This window comes from Corvus kubaryi, unplaced genomic scaffold (assembly GCF_017639235.1).
Source record: "Corvus kubaryi isolate FWS band 111438036 unplaced genomic scaffold, C.kubaryi_AGA036_p1.0 137, whole genome shotgun sequence".
NCBI classification, from domain to species: domain Eukaryota; kingdom Metazoa; phylum Chordata; class Aves; order Passeriformes; family Corvidae; genus Corvus; species Corvus kubaryi.
This window is the reverse complement of record NW_024580671.1, coordinates 8638291-8656882: the sequence shown is the minus strand read 5'-3', so window position 1 is coordinate 8656882 and position 18592 is coordinate 8638291. Positions and strand designations below refer to the sequence as shown.

The following is an 18592-nucleotide window of genomic DNA, read 5'->3' as shown; positions in this document are numbered from 1 at the left end:
GTGCTCCCAGTTAAGTTCTTTTTCTCCCTTCAGGCTGTTCCTTAGAGGAGTGCCTCTTATACAGAGCACAAACAAGCTCATCGCAGTCAGGTGCCACCTCTAACCCAGTCTAGTATTTTACAAAATAGATAAAGGAATGTAAAAACTAATGTCACAGTTAATCTGAATTTTAATCAGGTTGTTTAGTTTTGTAGTTTCACAATGAAGCAGGCATACAGATGCTGTTCTCAATCACAGCAAATAGTGATCCGGTACTAGCAGTTTGTGGTCTTGGAGCGTGAAAAGACTTTGTCTCTTCCCTCTGTTTAAGCAGAGTTTGTCTTTTCCGTCCTGTATAGTGGCAAGTAGAGGTATCATTTTAAAAGATAGTATATTTTAAAGTATTTTTGAAATGTGAGATCACAAAAGGATGAAATAGTAATATACTTAAAAACTCTGTGTGTAAAGGACAATGATACTGGATATTGATACATGTGTACAAAGTTCTTGTTTAAATATCATTTAGCTGTAGGGTGGATAATGAAATCCCTGTGTGTAGGAATATTTGAATTAAAATGCTTATCCTTCGCTGTTAGCATTTCTCATGTTCAATAAGCTACAAGTCTTAAAAATGGAGAAGGAAATATCTCTGAAACAATGACTGGCTCTTATTCCACAGCTTATTAGCCTATGGAAGTATAGTAGTACATATCCAATGGATAATTGATAGTTTCAAAATTTTGTTAAACATATTTTGGGAAAAAGAATTTATGTCATTGGCTTGTAAGGTGCATGCATTATGTGACTTTCAAGAAGCATTTTCTGAATAGTTGCTTCCTTGGAGCAATGAAAGTTTTTAGGTTAAATTTTTGAACATGAAGCATTTGAAGGTATTTCAAATTAGAGTTAAATGCTTCGGATTTGTAACTGTGTAAAAAGTTTGAATTGGTAAAATTTCCACTAGGGAAGCATTTAATATTTTTATTTATGGAAATTTCCAAAGTATCAGCTTCTGTCCTCTTACAGGGGAAAACTGGATGTTGTGATTTCCACAGGGCAGACATTCAAAATTTCATTCAGCTGGGGCCCTACCTTTGGGCTTCTTGAAATCTCCAGCTCTTGCGGGATGAAACGGATTGTTTGTGAAGGTGTCTGTGCAACCACAGTAGTCCAATGTGATATTTAGATGTTTTTAAATGTTTTTGCCTGACTATATGGAACTTGTAGCTCATCTCTTGACAGAGACCATCCCTCTACTCACAGTAATGCCATGTGTACATGGTCGTGATTGCACATCATAACTGTTTAGCTTATAAATGAGTCATGACAAGCTTGGTCATTTTCATGATCGAGCTTCCCACCTGCCAAATGATGGATTACAGCCTGATTTTTAACTACTGCATTTACTGCTGCTTCATTTTTGTATATGAAATATTGAGTAACGATCATGTTTGTCATAACTTGTTTGTTGACAGATGTCTTCATACACAATGGCTATTAAAAAACTAAGATATTTTGAAGTCATTCCAGTTGACCTGATTGAGCAGTGCCTGTTGCTGCTGCTCAGTGTTTTCAGAAAATAATTGAAAACTGAGTTTAGGTTAATATGGGTTGCTTAGGCTTGAAATAATTTCAGGGTTTTTTCCCCCCATAAGATCTACCACTGGAAATACAAAGTATGTATGTCCTTTTATCTGACTTCCTGGATTTTTTTCACAGTATGTCTGGATTTGGGATGAACAGAAATCAGGCATTTGGAATGAATAACTCCTTATCAAGTAACATTTTTAATGGAACGGGTGAGTTTACTCTATGTAATACTGATCTTAAACTACAGTAGAGATTTTTTTTAAGTCTAATTAAAAATACTTGGTTCTGTTGGAATGCAACTTTCTGATCATTTTCAGTTGTTCCGTAAAAATGGTGCTCCAAGAGCAATGTTAGATAACTGGGTAGTACTTCATTAGCAGTGGATTTTACTAGTTCTGAAGACAAAGTGAAAGTAGTTCTGTAGTATATTTGCTGTATGTCACATGGCTGTAGATTATACCTGTTCGGTTAGAAATACGAAATAGCTCTTGAACCTGAAAAGGATATCGGAGAAGAAAAGATTTATCCATTTCCTATGAAAGCATTAGGTATGTGAAAGCAGTCAGAAAGCATTTTATTTTTTTTTTTTTTAAATCTCAAACTCCTTTTGAACAGCTGCTTTATCATAGGATCCTTTCAGTCAGTTATTTAAGTTGTGATTTTTCTCTGGGAATTACTTCTTCACCTGAATTTAGTGAACTAGAGAGGGGAAAATATCTTTTTCCATAAATGATTTAGGTTCATTTATGCTGATGCTTCTGTATGTGGCTGCATATATGAAGCAACCTGAGGTGCTGGTGACATCACAAGAGTAGAAGGGCTTGGGCATTCCCTAGGACATTGTGACATTTTTATGAGCTGCAGCTCTGGCCTCACCTATGTAGCATTTTCTGCTGCAAATCAAAAAGTGTTGCCACATAACTTGCACTGCATTGGCTTTTCAGCTGCTTAAGCTTTATCTTACCTTATCTAAGGACAATAGAGCTGTTTGATGCTGCTGCTAATATGGGTTATTCTCTCAAATTTCTTCTTGATAGCTCTTCAAATTTAAAGCATATTTAAAAGAAATTTAAATACCTTTTCTAGAACTTAAATTTTGATAGTTTGCTTGTATTTTATGTGTACAGTCTTTAATTCAAGAGGAGGTGACCTTACTAAATGCTATTGACTAGCTATTGTTTGAAGGCGAACTTCAAACATCCTGATGCTCTTTAGGCTAGTCTTGTAACACAAAAGCTGTAGTTACTTGTAATAATTATAGAATGAGAAAAAAGATCAACTTGAAAGAAAATATGTCCTACATTTATCTTGCTCATAATTAAGTCTTTGAAAAAAATACATAAGGGATTTAAAAATACCTGTTTTTATTGTAGATGGAAGTGAAAATGTGACAGGACTGGACCTCTCAGATTTTCCAGCACTAGCAGACAGAAACAGAAGGGAAGGAAGTGGCAATCCAACTCCATTAATAAACCCTTTAGCTGGAAGGGCACCCTATGGTAAGACCATACTTCTGAAAGCTCTTTGAGTGAAATGAAATTTGCTTGATTCACCTCTTTCTGTTCATAAGACAATAGACAGTCTTTTCAAAAATGCCAGACATGTAAACTGCTAAGACTCATTTTAAAAAATGAGTAATCAGTATCTGTGGTTGGAGACTCCCTTTCATAAGTGTTAGAACTAATCTGCTTTAGTTTCACTGCCAGTAGGGATTGTTGGGGATTTTTGGTATGTATGGTATGATTGCTCTGAGGCTGCTCACTCTTGAAATTTCTTAGGTGATAGGTTTTATTCAAATTGCGTGTATACAAGAGCTGTCGCTGTCTGAGTAGCAAATTACAGGATTAGTATTAGATTAGTAGAGGTGTTACTGTGTAAAAAGTCATAAGCTGTAAACATATTGTAAACTTTTGCTGTTTATTGATAGTATTGGCTGCTGTACTGTTCACTGTCACCCTTATGATGAACATCAGATTTCAAAAAAATAACCTGTAAGCATCAATTATTATCAGTCAGATTCCAAGCATGTGTCATATAATTCTTGCTGTACAGGTTAAAAAATAATAAAAGGAAAAGCCTTTAGGTGGATACAAATCTTGTTATTTGGGTCTTGAAAAAATTCAGGTAAGCTAGTGTGAGGCACAAAACTTTCTTTTTGTTACTGCTTTAGTAGATTTTGTCACGCATGTTGCATCAGCTACTGTCAAAAGTTGCTTTTATAACCGTAAGTTATTTTTGTGACACTTGTCAATTTTGAACCAAAAATAACCTAGTGTTTTCTAACTATAAAAAGCTAGTGTTTTTCAGAGATAACTCCAACTTTAATTGGACATTATAGATACCACATTATCAAGAGCAAGTAGCCTCATGGATTTGGCATAACCAGGGCCCTCTGCATAAGATATAGCTGTGAGAAAAAACTAAACAAGTTGAACTGAAATGTTAAACACAGGAAAAAAGTGACTTCCCCAGATGAAGACACTCAAAACTCACATCAAGCATGAGTGGAGACTTAATACAGCTAGAGGCTTATGTAAGATTTTGTCCATCATAGAATGGATTGGGTTGGAAGGAACCTTAAAGACCATCTAGTTCCAACTCTGAAGAAGAAGACAGTATGTGAAAAATTATTAGAAGATAGGAGGGAGATCCACACAGATGTACTTCAGCGTGAAGCTTGAGTTCAATATTAAACAGCACTGCAGCATAAAAAAAATCTGTAATTGCTCTTGTGCTTACACCATTTCCCCATTTTGGTGCTAGCATAGCAGTTGGCATGACTGCATGGTGAACCACGAAACAAAGTTCTCTGAAGAGTTACCCTGAGCATCTGCTTAGTGCAGCAGATGAGTATGGAGGTGTAAACAATCAAAAAATGAAAATGTAAGATACACAGGATACTGTCTTCCAGCACAAAATGTGGAGAGCACTTTTGGTTGTGGACAAGAAAGAGAAGATTTGAAACAGAGCAGAGACCTACTTTCCTCATGCTTAGTTATTCAGGAAAATTATACTTCAAATAACTTTTAGATGGAATAAAAATATGCATTAAAGTTAATTCATTATCAGTTTTATTCATCCAGTGGAAGAAATTGTAATAACTCTGGATGAAAAGGCTGAACAGCAGAAACAAGATTAACTCAGTGTTGTTCTTTTTTCTTAAATAAAGGAACTTAGATCTCTAATTCCAGAATACTAAAGAAAGTCGTATGTTGTCATACTGAACCGTTTTACTCCTATCCATTTATTAAGAGTCTTTGAAGATTAGGACCTAGACTTCCTTCTGTCTTCTGTTCCTCTAGTGCAGTGTTCTTTGCAACCAAATCACTGTATTATTTCTCTGTATCTCAGCAAAGTCTAGTCACTCTTGGGTGTGTGGTGTGGCTTGTTTGGTTTGGTTTGGTTTGAACTGGCATTAAAAAAAAAAAATTCCTGTTCAGTTGTCCATGTTCCAATGTGACTGGCCTGCTTTTTTTTAAATTAGGGTCAGAGCACTAAGAGTTGCAGGCCAAATGCTTTCAGTTTTCATACTGAAAGTAGGAGTCATTTTTATGTCATAGGCAAGTATTTCATTGTTGACATGTTCTGCTGCAAGTTAGCTGGTTGTCCTTTGAGAATACGTGCTTCTGAAGAGATTATGCAAAAAAATTCTTCATGCAATTAGGGGACAGAGAAAAAACGTATCATACTTTTAAAAGCAGTGCATCCTTGATCAGTGGATTTACCTAAATACAGCTTTAATAATGCCTGAAAAGATTATTTGATTATTTAGATGTGTGAAACAGGTGCAGTGGATGTGTCGATGAATTTAACCCGGAGTGTTTCTCAGCTCACGCATAAATAAGAGGCTTTAGTCTAATATGTGTGGATGTTTTGAATGAATAGCTTTATTTTGCTTTACCTGGTTTTTTAAGTCATTGCTGTACAGCTTGCACGTAATGAAAATGGACATTAAGCAAGATCAGCAGAAGAGAAATTTTTTACTTAGCAGTCATTTAATGTTATTCCTGCTTTCATTTTGATGATAGTTGGAATGGTAACAAAACCAGCAAGTGAGCAGTCCCAGGACTTTTCAATACACAATGAAGATTTTCCAGCATTACCGGGCTCCAGCTACAAAGATCCAACATCGAGTAATGATGACAATAAATCCGTAAGCAAACCTTAAATCCTCTCTTATTTTCAGTGTTCGTATTTCTTTTAATGATTATATTTTAAAATGGTCAGTGATGATATTTTTAGTAAGAGATTTTCAAATTTGCCCCTCTAAATTAATGAGAGATTTTGTAAAAGCAGCATTTGAAATGTAACTATGTAAATGGAATTTCTCAGAAAGTTTTTCAGTCCAAACAGTCACTCTTCTTGGAGATGTCAAAACTTATTTTTGAGAACTGATAATATTTTTTAAGTTCGTGATTTGTATTTTTTTTCTCTCAATTACAGCTCATTTTTTGCTACTAATGCCTCTCATCAGTAGTAATAATTTATACATTGTAATTTTTCTTCAAAGTTGTCAAATCCTTTAAAAGTTAGGTGGTACAATATTACTTTAAGGTAAAATTCTTAAGGGAGATGTGGAATCAGAGGGAACAAGCTCTTTTAATTGAGAGCATTGACAGCTATATTGTAGACTAGTGAGATACATTATATCTTAAGTATTGGTATAATTATTGTGCATTAGATATATATCTTAGATTATAAGATTATGGGCTTTTCTTCATTGTTTACTCTGAAAGATTTGTAATAAAAAATGCTATTTTATGCAAATGAAAGGTGAATAAAATGTAGTTGACAGAGGACAGTTTCCTGCAGGATTTGACAAAATATTCTAGTTTCTGATTGCTTTATTACTCCTAATTGCAAAAAGTATGTTAATGACAGTGGCATAAATACTGGGGAATAAGTAGTAGACATGACAACACTCATGTAAGAACTAAAAAATGAACTGTTCAAACAAAGGGAGATTAGGAAGTCTAGCCCCAAATGTTGTGGGCAGTTTTATCATGAGGAAAATGTTCTGATACAGTTAGTACTGAGTATAGTAAGGAGAGAGAGATAGTAAATATGATTAATTGTATTACTGTAGAGTTGTAAATAATAATGAAGAGTAAGAAATTATACATATGGCAAATATATTTTGTCAGTATACAGGTTCCTGGAGCATAGTCTGTTTACATAGTCTATTGCCAGACATAGTGCAGCATAGTTTTTATATCAGACATAGTGTTTACATGTCTTTCCTGGTAGCTTCAAATGGGCCAATTGTATATTGCTTGCACCTGAAATTGGCTTGAGTATTACGTGTTACTGTGTCATGGAGTGTTATACAGGAGCAAGACTATGCGGAACATCCATTATGTGGCGAGTCCAAAAGAACCGCTAGTCACAGGCACTTGCGATATCCACTGTGTATTCCAACTCAAGTGTAAAATAAGTTATTCTTTTAGACTGGAAACCTTTAGCCTATTAATAGTAATTACTGTATGACAGGTATACTTTGGAAAATGTTAAATAGTACATAACGTTTGTCAACAGAATTCAGGAGCTTCAGCTTGATGCCATTTATTGGAGTAACTTGATGTACTGGCTTAGAGTGCTTGAATGAAAATATATGGTCAAAAGTATTTTCATTTTGGTTTGTTTTCATCAATACCAACTCTGCAAATTATTTTTAATAGAATTTGAGTACATCAGGCAAAACATCATCCAGCACAGATGGGCCCAAGTTTCCTGGAGATAAAAGTTCAACTACGCAAAATAACAACCAGCAGAAAAAAGGGATCCAGGTGTTACCTGATGGTATGTGTCATTCCACTTTTTCTGTTTTAAAAGTTTTGACAGTTATTTAGATCACCTTGTTGATTGCTCCACTACTTAAAAGGAGAAAATTAATTTGTTCTTCTTGCCTAGGTCGGGTTACCAACATTCCTCAAGGGATGGTGACGGACCAGTTTGGAATGATTGGCTTGTTAACATTCATCAGGGCAGCAGAGACAGATCCAGGAATGGTACACCTTGCACTAGGAAGTGATTTAACAACACTAGGTCTCAATCTCAACTCTCCTGAGTAAGTTTCTGTGTTTTAATCTTGTCTTCAGTTTTGGTTTTATTATGCCGTCATTCGTAGTACGTTCACTTAGCTCACTTGACTGTCAAACCCACAAGCTATTTTGCCAAATAAAATTTGAAAACGTAATGACAGGAAAATAAAATTTTCATAATGAAGCTTCATGGCAAGCTTTCAGTAAACCTAGTGGCTTTGCTTATTCTCCTAGCTTCTTTAGGACTTTCTTCAAGGAATTGATAGTATGTTGTTTATAAGTGTAATGTGTACATTCCTTTTCAAATAGTAATATTTCTTGGGGATATCTAGACTTAACTCTGGGCAATTTGGGGATAATTCAATTTATATTAGTGTAATGATGAACGGAACACCTGCAGTGTTAGGCTGCACTGGATCAGTTTAAATGAAAGTGTAGTTTTATAGTTAACTTCCAGTGATTCAGTTCACCTAAGTGAACTAGTTTAGTCATCCAAGTTTGCTGTAGAGGCAGTGGGGAGAAAAGTAGTTAGTGACTGCACTAATGGTAGGAGAAGTGCTTCCAACAGGTGAGATGAATAACCAACCAATACAGGGTGCTGCCTCTCTTTTTCCACTAGTTACAGAAGGAACTCAGATCAGTATGGACAAAACTGGTATATTTTAAGTGACTGTAACTGTAAGAAAAAATTAATTTCTGGTGCTCTGATTTTTGGCTGAGAATCTCACACCATTTTGTTTCAGCACACATTTATATAGTGTTAGCATTATAGACAGAGTAGTATATGTATTGCAAAGTTTGCACTTACTGATTAAAAAAACAAAGACCAGACAGCATACACATATAGTTTCCATCTTTCATAAATTTACGTGGAGTTGCATGTAGTTAGGGAAGCTTGATGAATATGGATATCAAGCACAGGAAAAATGGTTCCTTATTATTCTGCTTTTTCTTAGCAGCTATGCTGTAAATAACTGTATTTTTAGTATTTAATTACTATGTATAGTGTATTTAGATTCTTGGATGGAGAGGATAGGGTTAACATTTAATTCAGACAGTTCCTATATTATAATGCTGGCTTTACTTTATGCTGCAGAAAAGCTTTGCAAACAAAACAGCCCATGCAGACCTCAGTGTCTGGCCTGCAATCTTTCCTTGTGTTAAATGTTCTTTGCTTGCCCTCTGAATTGTTGTTTGAAAAACTAAAACTACGTCACATATGAAAAGGCAAATTTTTCTGCCCTCTGTGGTAGTTTGGTTGGTAAAAATACCTGTCTGACATAAAAAATGAGCACAATAAATGTTCTTTAGAAACAAAATTGTAGAATTCTGTATATATTGCTAGTGGTTTAAATTAACCCTTCTAACTCCTGTTTTGAAGAAGTGTAAAATCTTTACTGGTTAGTTTTAAAAAGCAACCTACCACTATAAATTTTTCTTTCCCTTTTAAATCATAGGCTAATAAATCAGAACCCACCAGGCTTGTGACAATTATTCCTAGTTAAATTGAAACCCTGGATAACATTGGATACCTGGAAAAGGTTGGGACCTCTGGCACCTAAGTTGAAGGAAAGATTTAAAAGGAAATCTTGACCCTGTCGTTTCCCATGGCAGTTTAAATGCAACCTTGCTGTGCATATTAAAAAGAAAATTAATAAATGTAGCTGCTTTAGGAAGGTTTCCTTCTTTCTTCTCACCCCAGCTAAGGATTTAGTTGTGAGATACAGCTTTTAAGTTTGCGACATTGGTGGTGGAGAACGATTGTTGGTTGGTTGGTTGGTTTGGGGGTTAATTTTTATAAATTTATGCTTTTCTCTTTTCTTCAGAAATCTTTATCCCAAATTTGCATCCCCGTGGGCATCATCACCTTGTCGACCTCAAGACATAGGTAAGAGAGAAGTAACTATTAAATTCAATATCAATATTTGCAAATTATATTCATTTACATGTCTTAATAGTTGCATCAATTCCGATTCTTTTTTAGACTTCCATGTTCCATCTGAATACTTAACTAACATTCACATTAGGGATAAGGTGAGTACGTGTGTGTGTGTGTGCATTTTTTTGTTAATTTATTATCAGTAATTTTTGAAATTTTCTTTCAGATCGGTAAGGTTCAAAATCAGTGCATTTTGTGCATGTCCTCAGTCTTTATAGAAACACTGGTGTGTTAACAGGCTGATTGGACGCATCAAGCACCCATTATGTCTTACAAAAAGAGAATGGGCATGCAAAAGACTAGCTAAAAAGCACAGTATGTTTTTAAGAGTTTGCCCTTCACGTGAACATGAAGTTTTTTGTGATGCAATTCAAATGCCAAATTGAATGGAGGTATTTCTTCTTAAGATAAGCTCAGAATTGTGTTCTCATTTATCTGTTGTATTCCATATCTACATGAAAGGGGATTTTTTTGAGATATATTTTCTTTCAATTGTTTGTAGGCATCATTGAAAAATAGCATAAGAAATTTTAGTAATGTTACTTAATAGGGTGTGAAGGGAGCAAATACATGCAGAAGTTTTGTTGGGTTTTTTCAAATCAAATAAGTTGATGAGGATACACAGATACAGGGAGAAAATTCTGTCTTGTTGATTTGTTACATCTGTATTTTTCCATTGTATGCTTTAACTTGGAAAGGTTAACTGAAAGTGAAGAAAAAATGATTGTTTTAATAACTATTACTCTTGTTGTATTAGAATATCATTTTCAACACACTTAAAATGGAAGGATGGAAGTTCTGAATGTATCCTTGTGTTATTTAAGTGGGGTAGTGTGTTTTAAAACATTTATCTGTTGTGATTTTTCATCCTCATTTTCTTCAATCTTTTGCAGCTGGCTGCAATAAAACTTGGCCGATATGGAGAAGATCTCCTGTTTTATCTCTATTACATGAATGGAGGAGATGTATTACAGCTATTAGCAGCAGTAGAGCTGTACGTTCAAACTATTTTGTCAGTCTTGTATGAGTTAATCTATTGCAACAATAAAACAGCAGATGTTAAAAAAAAAACCAAACAGCAGAATACCCCAACAAGTTAGACATTGAAAGCAAGAAGCTTAGTCAATCTTGAACTGTAAATCTTTTTTTTAAATACCTCCTCCAACCTTGGTGTCATTTTGTACAGAGTTTTTTTACATTCATATAGTGGAAGTCAAAAGCCTGTCTCACATATTTTTCATTATGAAGCACTGTGGAAAACATGGCAGGTGCCAGTCGTTATTGAATGTGTAACTTACCTATCATCAACAAAACAAGAACCAGTAAATAGTCATTAAAAGAGTTTGTTGTTTGAACATACCAGACTTGAAGATTCTCATGTGTTTTAGTTTGAGGTGTAGTAACTGTGTGGAAGAGGTATGAAATCACAGGTTTAACAATGTCATAGAAATTTTGTTTGGGATTTGAATGCATTGTACCGTTCTGATTGAAACCTTTAAAGTTAGTTTATTGAGTCAATTTCAGATAACTAACACTAAGAATTATTTTTCATTTCTATTACAAATGGAAGATTTAACCGGGATTGGAGATACCACAAAGAGGAACGAGTATGGATCACCAGGGCACCCGGCATGGAGCCAACAATGAAAACCAATACGTACGAGAGGGGAACATACTACTTCTTTGACTGTCTTAACTGGAGGAAAGTAGCTAAGGTATCTATTTTCCCTTGTGTAGCTGTTTTAAGTTCGTCAGCCATGTATTTTTACAAAGACAAAAGTAAAACACAAAAATTTTCTTCACAAAAATCTCAAACTTAACCTCCTGCTATTTCGGTTCATTACCTTAATTTCTGATGTCTGAGAGAATAAAGGTGGTCTGAAACACTGGCTTGCTTGCGGAAAATAAGGAGCTGTCTCTTATTTCCGGTTTTCTTTGGCAGATAGAAGGACATAAAACTTCTTTTAGGAATTTTGTTAAAGTGAAAGCTCTTCCCACAGTATACAGTTACGGAACGGAAGACATTATTTGGCATTTTAGAAGTTTTACTTCCAAACCTTTTATTACTTTGCTTTAGAAAACTAAATAGGATGCTACCACACCTCACTTTGGAATTTAAAATGGTTGTGGGATGGGTGCAGGGAATGCTTTTTTGGTTTTTGGGTACAGGCTCTCCTTACCCATACTTAGGAATTCCATGCTCTGTTGTTTGAAAGTCAGTGTTCTTTGAAATGAATAACTTCTTCTGAGCAGGAGGCATATTTCCATGATGCTTGTTTCTGTATTGTAGACCAAGAGGCATTAAAAAATCAGAAAGCTATAGCTTTTTCCCTTCCCAGCTGTCATAATCTCTGTCTCATTCTGTCCATTAATACTGTCAATAATGTTCTATGTCCGACCATCTGTAGATACAGTATCACACTCTTCCTTTTCTCTAAAAAACACTTAGCAGATCAAATCAGATTAACCTTGAACTCAACAAATGTGATTCCAGCATGTTGGAACTATATTTTGTGATTCTACATGCTTAGGTATTTCATAGAAAATTCTTTTCACCTGCAGCCCAATTTATGAATTATTTGCTGAAAAGGCATTTCATTTCTGTGGGTGAGTTGTATCTATATACTTGGAGATTGAGACATTGCATTAAATAGTTACGTCTGTTGTGTTTTTAAACATCAGCTTTAAAGACAATAAAGTTCAGTGTCCTCCTCTGTCTGTATTGAAGTTTTGCCATCTAGACATTAACTAGATACAGGCTATTTTTATTTCCTCCCCCACTCCCTCCACCCAGTAATTTTGCATAGCTTCTGCAAGCTCCCGTCAGAAATTAACATTCCAGTTGCCCCGAAGGATATGGGAGGTTCTTTAGTCCAATGGCACGTGTGACTCCTTGACTCTCCTGCCGCAGGAAAATGCAAGGGTCTGTAACTGACAGTTTCAATGGCGAGCCCTGCTTGTATGGTTTTTCCTAAGTGCAAGGTGATGCCAAAACTTCTAAACAAAAGTATCACTCCTCAAAAAGAAAACCCAAATAAAAGGAAAGTTTTTGTTTCTACTTGAGTTATTCGTTTGCGTAGTATGCTTCCTTACATTCCCCCAGGGTGCTGTTTAAAGCTATTTTATTATTGCCGAAGGTCATCAGAGGGGAAGTAATTACCTTTTGAAAGGATAGATTTCTTTTCTGGAGTCAACTGAATGTGTTCCATTTATTTATGAGTAATAAGAGCCTCATGTAGTTTCATATATCAATGGAATTGTGGTTTTAGCTTGTGTGGACACACAGCATTTCCTTTTACTAGGAGGAAGTGGTGCCCATTGTATAAGGAGAGTAACCTCTTCAATGTCTCTTTTTTCTACCTGTAGTAAATGTATGCAGCTGCTATTTGATGCTTTAGCATTACTTCTTAAGATAATATTGTCTCTATTTGGAATCCTGAGTGCTATTCTGAAGCTCAGCATCCAGTGCTTGAGTGATGCACACTACATCCTCCTGTTAGGCACTCCTGAGGTGCTGGAAAGATAGGAGTCACTACTGTCCTCTGTATGGTTTTTCCCAAGATCTACATAGATTCGCTTCTTTTTATTTGCATGCTGAAAATAATTCCCCCAACATTAAGAAGCAATTGATAGCTAGTAAGGAGAGGGATAGTATTTTCTAAAGTTTTTCACTTGCAGTGGTATTTTCACCAGGAATGTGATTATTTTATTTATTCCCCCCCAATGTCCATAAGAAGCAATAATATCTTTTATTCTAGGCTTGTGTATTCCTTAATGTAAAAAATTGAACTGGACTGTTATTTTGAAATTTTTATTTAACTTTGAGCAGGCAAATTGAGCATTGATCACAGGAAGCTAGAGAAAGATTTTGGGGAAAACTGAGATTTTTGTTGCGTGGAAAAGGAATTGCATACTAGAAATAATTCTTTGACATTTGCACCTTTGATAAATAAGAACTTAGATGTATGTCATGTGTGATCTTAGCATTCTGTGGTAATGTTGTTACCTCTGGTATTAGTTTCTGGAGTTGAGGTTTCCTCTGAGGAAGACTAATACATACTCACCCAAACAAGAAGCAGCAATATTTGATAAATCTGTGTTGCTTTGAATGCAAGGAAAAGTATGGCCAAGTAATTTTTTTCTAACAAATGCAGAAGTAATTAATAAATACTTCAGGAAATTAGACCTATAAGGAGCTGGAAAAAAAAGGAATTCTGATAAATTTCAGTCTCTTATTATAACTGCTACATTATTAGTGGATGTTGGGAATATCAGTTCCTTAGAAGGCCACAATAATAATTGCTGCTTAACAGTTTCACTAGTCCTTTTTGAAGCAGTCAAACAGGAATACTTGCTTGTAAATTGCTGTCTCTTATATGTGCATATTCAATTATTTTTCAAGGTGCTTTATAAATCTGGTTCTTGTTCTAGTGTAGATGCTCAAGTATAGGGCAGCGCATACTCTAAATGTGTTGTGCTTTGCAGATGTGTGTTTTGCATTATAAGCTTACATATTTATTGTCCCTATTTTAAATTACACTGCAGTGTGAAGTACTGCTGCAGTGAAATACAGCAGTTTACTTTAGATAACTAAGTTGTAAGATTTACGTTTGTAAAAACATAAACCAGTTGTGATTTAGTAGATTAGTGTTCTACATCAGTTTTAACAAAGGTAAAGAAGGCTGAATAACTTCTTTCAAGAAAAATCAAATAATGTGGGACACAAAGGATTTATCAGCCTCTTGAGCATTTATTCCAGACACTTTGTTTACAGCTACCACTGCCAGTAGATGCTTGCAACAACCGTAAGTTTGGAAAACCCTTTTTTAGGATACTGATACTGTCTGGTTTCTGATACTTAACTGTATCTTACCAGTTTATTTAGCAGTTTTCCATGGGTAATTTTGAAGGCATTTCAGAGCTTGTGGAAGTTCACTTAACTGATTGAAGCTGACCGTAGATTAGATAGTATCTGCAGGTCCTTCCATGGTTATGTGCAAGATAGAAACCTTGACAGCCATGAAAGGCAGAGAAAGCTTGAGTGGTATCTTTTTATTATAAAATGACTGCAGAATTACTGGAGATCATGGAATCATAGAATGGTTCAAGTGGGAAGAGACCATAAAGACCATCTAGTTCAACCACCATGCCATGGGCAAGAACACCTTCCACTAGACCAGTTTGCTCAAAGCCCCATCCAACCTGGTCTTGAACACTTCCAGGGATGGGGCATCCACAACTTCTCTGGGTAGCCTGTTCCAGTGCCTCACCACCCTCACTGTAAAGAATTTATTTCTAATATCCAATCTAAATCTTACTGTTCTTCAGCTTAAAGCCATTTCCCCTTGTCATACTACATGCCCTTGCAAAAAGTCCCTCTCTACCCTTGCCATAGGTCCTCTAAGATCCACCCAACCTAATCCAGCCTTTGACACCAAAGTACGTGCATGGACTTGCAGCCCTTGATCTTACTTCTTACCCAAGGAGGGAGCAGTATTTCTTCAGTCTCAGCATCTGCACAAAAAGAGAACGTAGACCAACTGGCATGCAGTTTTTAGTAGGAATGCCAGAAGCAATTCACTTGTGTATATATGACCTAAACCTAAATAAATAAACAACCCCCAACAACCAACCAGACAAAAAAAAAAAACCCTAAAAAAGTCTTTGGTTGGAGTAGAGAGCCGGGAACTAGAAATGGAGCAGATGTGCAATGTTTCAGTGCAGATGGCTATAACCCCACATAGGTTTTGCTAGGGTTTTCCAGTTTTAGGGACAATATTCTTAGAGGAATACAGAATGCTTCACATTTTCCACTACTTTGTTTCCTTACTATGCTGAATGTTCTTTCTGTGCTAAATGGACTTTGTTTTGCCTTGAAAGAAGAGAGTTCTGAGAGTTGGATTCCCTAGATTTTATTTCTGTTCTTGCATGGATTTAGTCTTTAATTTAGTACAGATTTACGTGTACTGAATTTTACACTATTTAATCATTTCAGAGAGTGTTCTAAAATAGTCTCTTCATTACTCTATGTTTTCATGTCTGTGTGAAAATAGTGGGGTAAGTTTGCTTTGCAGACACAGATGATGTTCTGCTGAGGTTCACCAAGTTAGGCAAAATAAATTATCTGTGTATGTCCAAGGTTGTTGTTGTTGAATTACCAAGAACCACACTTAAAAAACAGTTCTGAAACTTCTGCTTACCCCGTTCCTTGAATGAAGATAAAATAGGGATGAGACACAGTTAAAAACTACTGAAAGGGTCTGAAAAATACAAACTTTCAGGTTTGGTGGGTCAGGGACTTAAATATGAGTATGAAATGTGGTGGAATATTTTGATAAATTTTGGCTTAAGTGGGCCTCAGTATTTTGTCTCTAGCATTTTAGGTAATGTTTCCAAAGGTGAAACCGGGACATTTTCACAGAATCATTTAGGTTAGAAAAGACCTCTAAGATCAAATCCAGCCTTTGATTGGTCACCACCATGTCAAATAGACCTTAGTGCTAAGTCCAGTTGTTTCTTGAACACCTCCCTGATGTCCAACCTGAGCCTCCCCTGGTGCATCTTGAAGCTATTTGGTCTGGTAGTATGACACAAAAATATTCCCAAACTTTAGTTCATCCAAAATAAGCCTCTCCTGACATGTTGAAAGACATGTTTTGTTTATAGTTCAGCTCATGCTGTGATTGTGTTTTTTGTGTACGTGCATATATCAAATTGTTTGAGATTATAACAAGGGTTCTGAGGGTCGTGTAACATTGAAAAGAATAGGAGAGCCTACATGTCGTGGGTGTAATGGCTTAGGATTGTTTTAATTTACTCCTTTTTTCTCCTTAAAATATGGAATCCAAGATAGCAAAGTCGTGTGGTTTTGCCTTAGGATAAGTTAGTACTTGATCTCCTCTGTATTTGTGCTTTTCCAATATGGCTGGTAGACCAGGTCTTGACAGGTTAATGATACATTGTTTTATTTGGTTTTGTCTTTTTTTTTTTAACTGTAGGAGTTCCACCTGGAATATGACAAATTAGAAGAAAGGCCTCATCTGCCATCAACCTTCAACTACAACCCTGCTCAGCAAGCCTTCTAAAGACTTCCCTTTTCTTGGGGTATGGCTGTCTCAGCACAATACTCAACATAACTGCAGAACTGATGTGGCTCAGGCATCCTGGTTTTAATTCCTTGAGGATCTGGCAATTGGCTCATGTGAAGGGTCACCATTTGAGGTCCTGCCTTACTAATTATGTGCTGCCCAACAACTAAATTTGTAATTGTTTTTCTTTAGTTTGAGCAGGGTCTGAATTTTTGTTTCTGTTTTCTTTTTTGCCAGCAGACAAGCTTGGGTCTGTAAAGACAAGCGAGTACACTGACAAAAGTTTACCACTTAGTTTTCCAAAATGTAAAAACAAAAAAAAAGAAAAAAGACAAAAAATTAGACAACAAAATTTGCATTGTTCATTGTAGCACTATTGGTAATAAAAAATGTTTGTGCATTTTTATGTGAAGATCCTTCTCGTATTTCATTTGGAAAGATGAGCAAGGTTTGCTTCCTTCATTTTACTTCCCCTTCTGTTTTTGAAAGGCAGTTTTCGCCAAGCTTAATGCAAGAATATCTGACTGTTTAGAAGAAAGATATTGCCACAGTCTCTGGTTAGTTTCCAGAGTTGTGTATTACTGAGCTTCATCTTTCCAGAATGAGCAAAACACTGTCCAGTCTTTGTTACGATTTTGTAATAAATGTGTACATTTTTTTTAAATTTTTGGACATCACATGAATAAAGGTATGTATGTACGAATGTGTATATATTATATATATGACATCTATTTTGGAAAATGTTTGCCCTGCTGTACCTCATTTTTAGGAGGTGTGCATGGATGCAATATATGAAAACGGGACATTCTGGAACTGCTGGTCAGGGGACTACTTTGTCGCCCTGTGCACTAAAGGGCCAGATTTTCAGCAGCCAAGGACATCCATACCCAAGTGAATGTGATGGGACTTAAAGAAGTGAACTGAGACAATTCACTCTGGCTGTTTGAACAGCAGCGTTTCATAGGAAGAGAAAAAAAAAAGATCAATCTTGTATTTTCTGACCACATAAAGGCTTCTTCTCTTTGTAATAAAGTAGAAAAGCTCTCCTCACTGCAGTGTTGACTTTGATTTGAGATTGTGAAATTATTTCTTCAACAATGAAAAATGGAAAAAAAAATTGAAGTATTAAAACTATTGAGCTGTACAGTGGTTAAGACACTTGAAGAGTCTTTTTGCTGCTGACAAGTAAATTTATGAGAGTTTCATATTCTTTTCCACAGTAAAGTTTCCATGGCCAAAAAGTTTGGTTAACCTTGGTTTCAGATCCCCTCTCTTTAATAGCAAATAATTTTTAGAAGAATGGGTGGGTAATGTGTCAAATGATAGATGCTTCAAGAATTCATCGCTTGGGAGAAACTTGGGTTAGAACTGATCACAGCTTAGTTCCATGTTGATGTCTTCCCACTTAAAACAGAAATACATTTCATTTGGTGATCGCTTCTACTTGAACTTCCAGATGCAAATAAACTGAATATAGACTGGTTCTGAAAACTGTAACTGTTCTGAGCGGAGGAAGAAAAACCTGAGCTGTTGGGATGGTTTTCTTTTTCTAGATACGGTTGCCACTTCTCATTGAGTTGCCTCTGGTGATGCAGATCATTGAAAAATACCTGAAATTGCCAAAGCAAGAAAAGATGTGTCAGTGAATCCTGGGATTTGTTTTTATGTTTTGACCCATTTTTCTGTGTAGTGCAAAAGCAGCTTGTTTGCATGTATTGAATTATGCTCGGAAATTGGACCGTTAGTGGCCTTGCTGTGGTTCTGTATCAGGTGTATGGCAAATTTTAAATTCTGAACTTTTTTTAATATCTATTTTAGGATAGTAAATATAAGAATATAAGCTTGTTGATATTTTTTTCTATGATTAAAACAAAGTTTTTCCAGCTTGAAAGAAGGGGATGGTTATAATCCATATGATATCCATATGATAGCTAATACAGCTGAAAAAAATGGTG

At 35.7% G+C, this 18592-nt stretch overlaps 1 protein-coding gene across 3 annotated transcripts in view; it reads left to right on the top strand.

Annotated features, from left to right (window-relative positions):
• Positions 1 to 17687, top strand: part of CNOT2 (CCR4-NOT transcription complex subunit 2) — an 82053-nt gene extending 64366 nt beyond the window's left edge. For all 3 annotated transcript variants that reach the window (XM_042017779.1, XM_042017777.1, XM_042017778.1), the window contains exons 6-15: positions 1699 to 1778; positions 2943 to 3068; positions 5598 to 5722; positions 7248 to 7368; positions 7480 to 7636; positions 9437 to 9498; positions 9595 to 9644; positions 10443 to 10543; positions 11120 to 11264; positions 16548 to 17687. In XM_042017779.1, the coding sequence (XP_041873713.1) occupies positions 1699 to 1778; positions 2943 to 3068; positions 5598 to 5722; positions 7248 to 7368; positions 7480 to 7636; positions 9437 to 9498; positions 9595 to 9644; positions 10443 to 10543; positions 11120 to 11264; positions 16548 to 16634 (1054 nt within the window). In that variant the 3' untranslated portion in view covers positions 16635 to 17687. The remainder of the gene's footprint in view (positions 1 to 1698; positions 1779 to 2942; positions 3069 to 5597; positions 5723 to 7247; positions 7369 to 7479; positions 7637 to 9436; positions 9499 to 9594; positions 9645 to 10442; positions 10544 to 11119; positions 11265 to 16547) is intronic.
• The last annotated feature ends 905 nt before the right edge of the window (positions 17688 to 18592 follow it).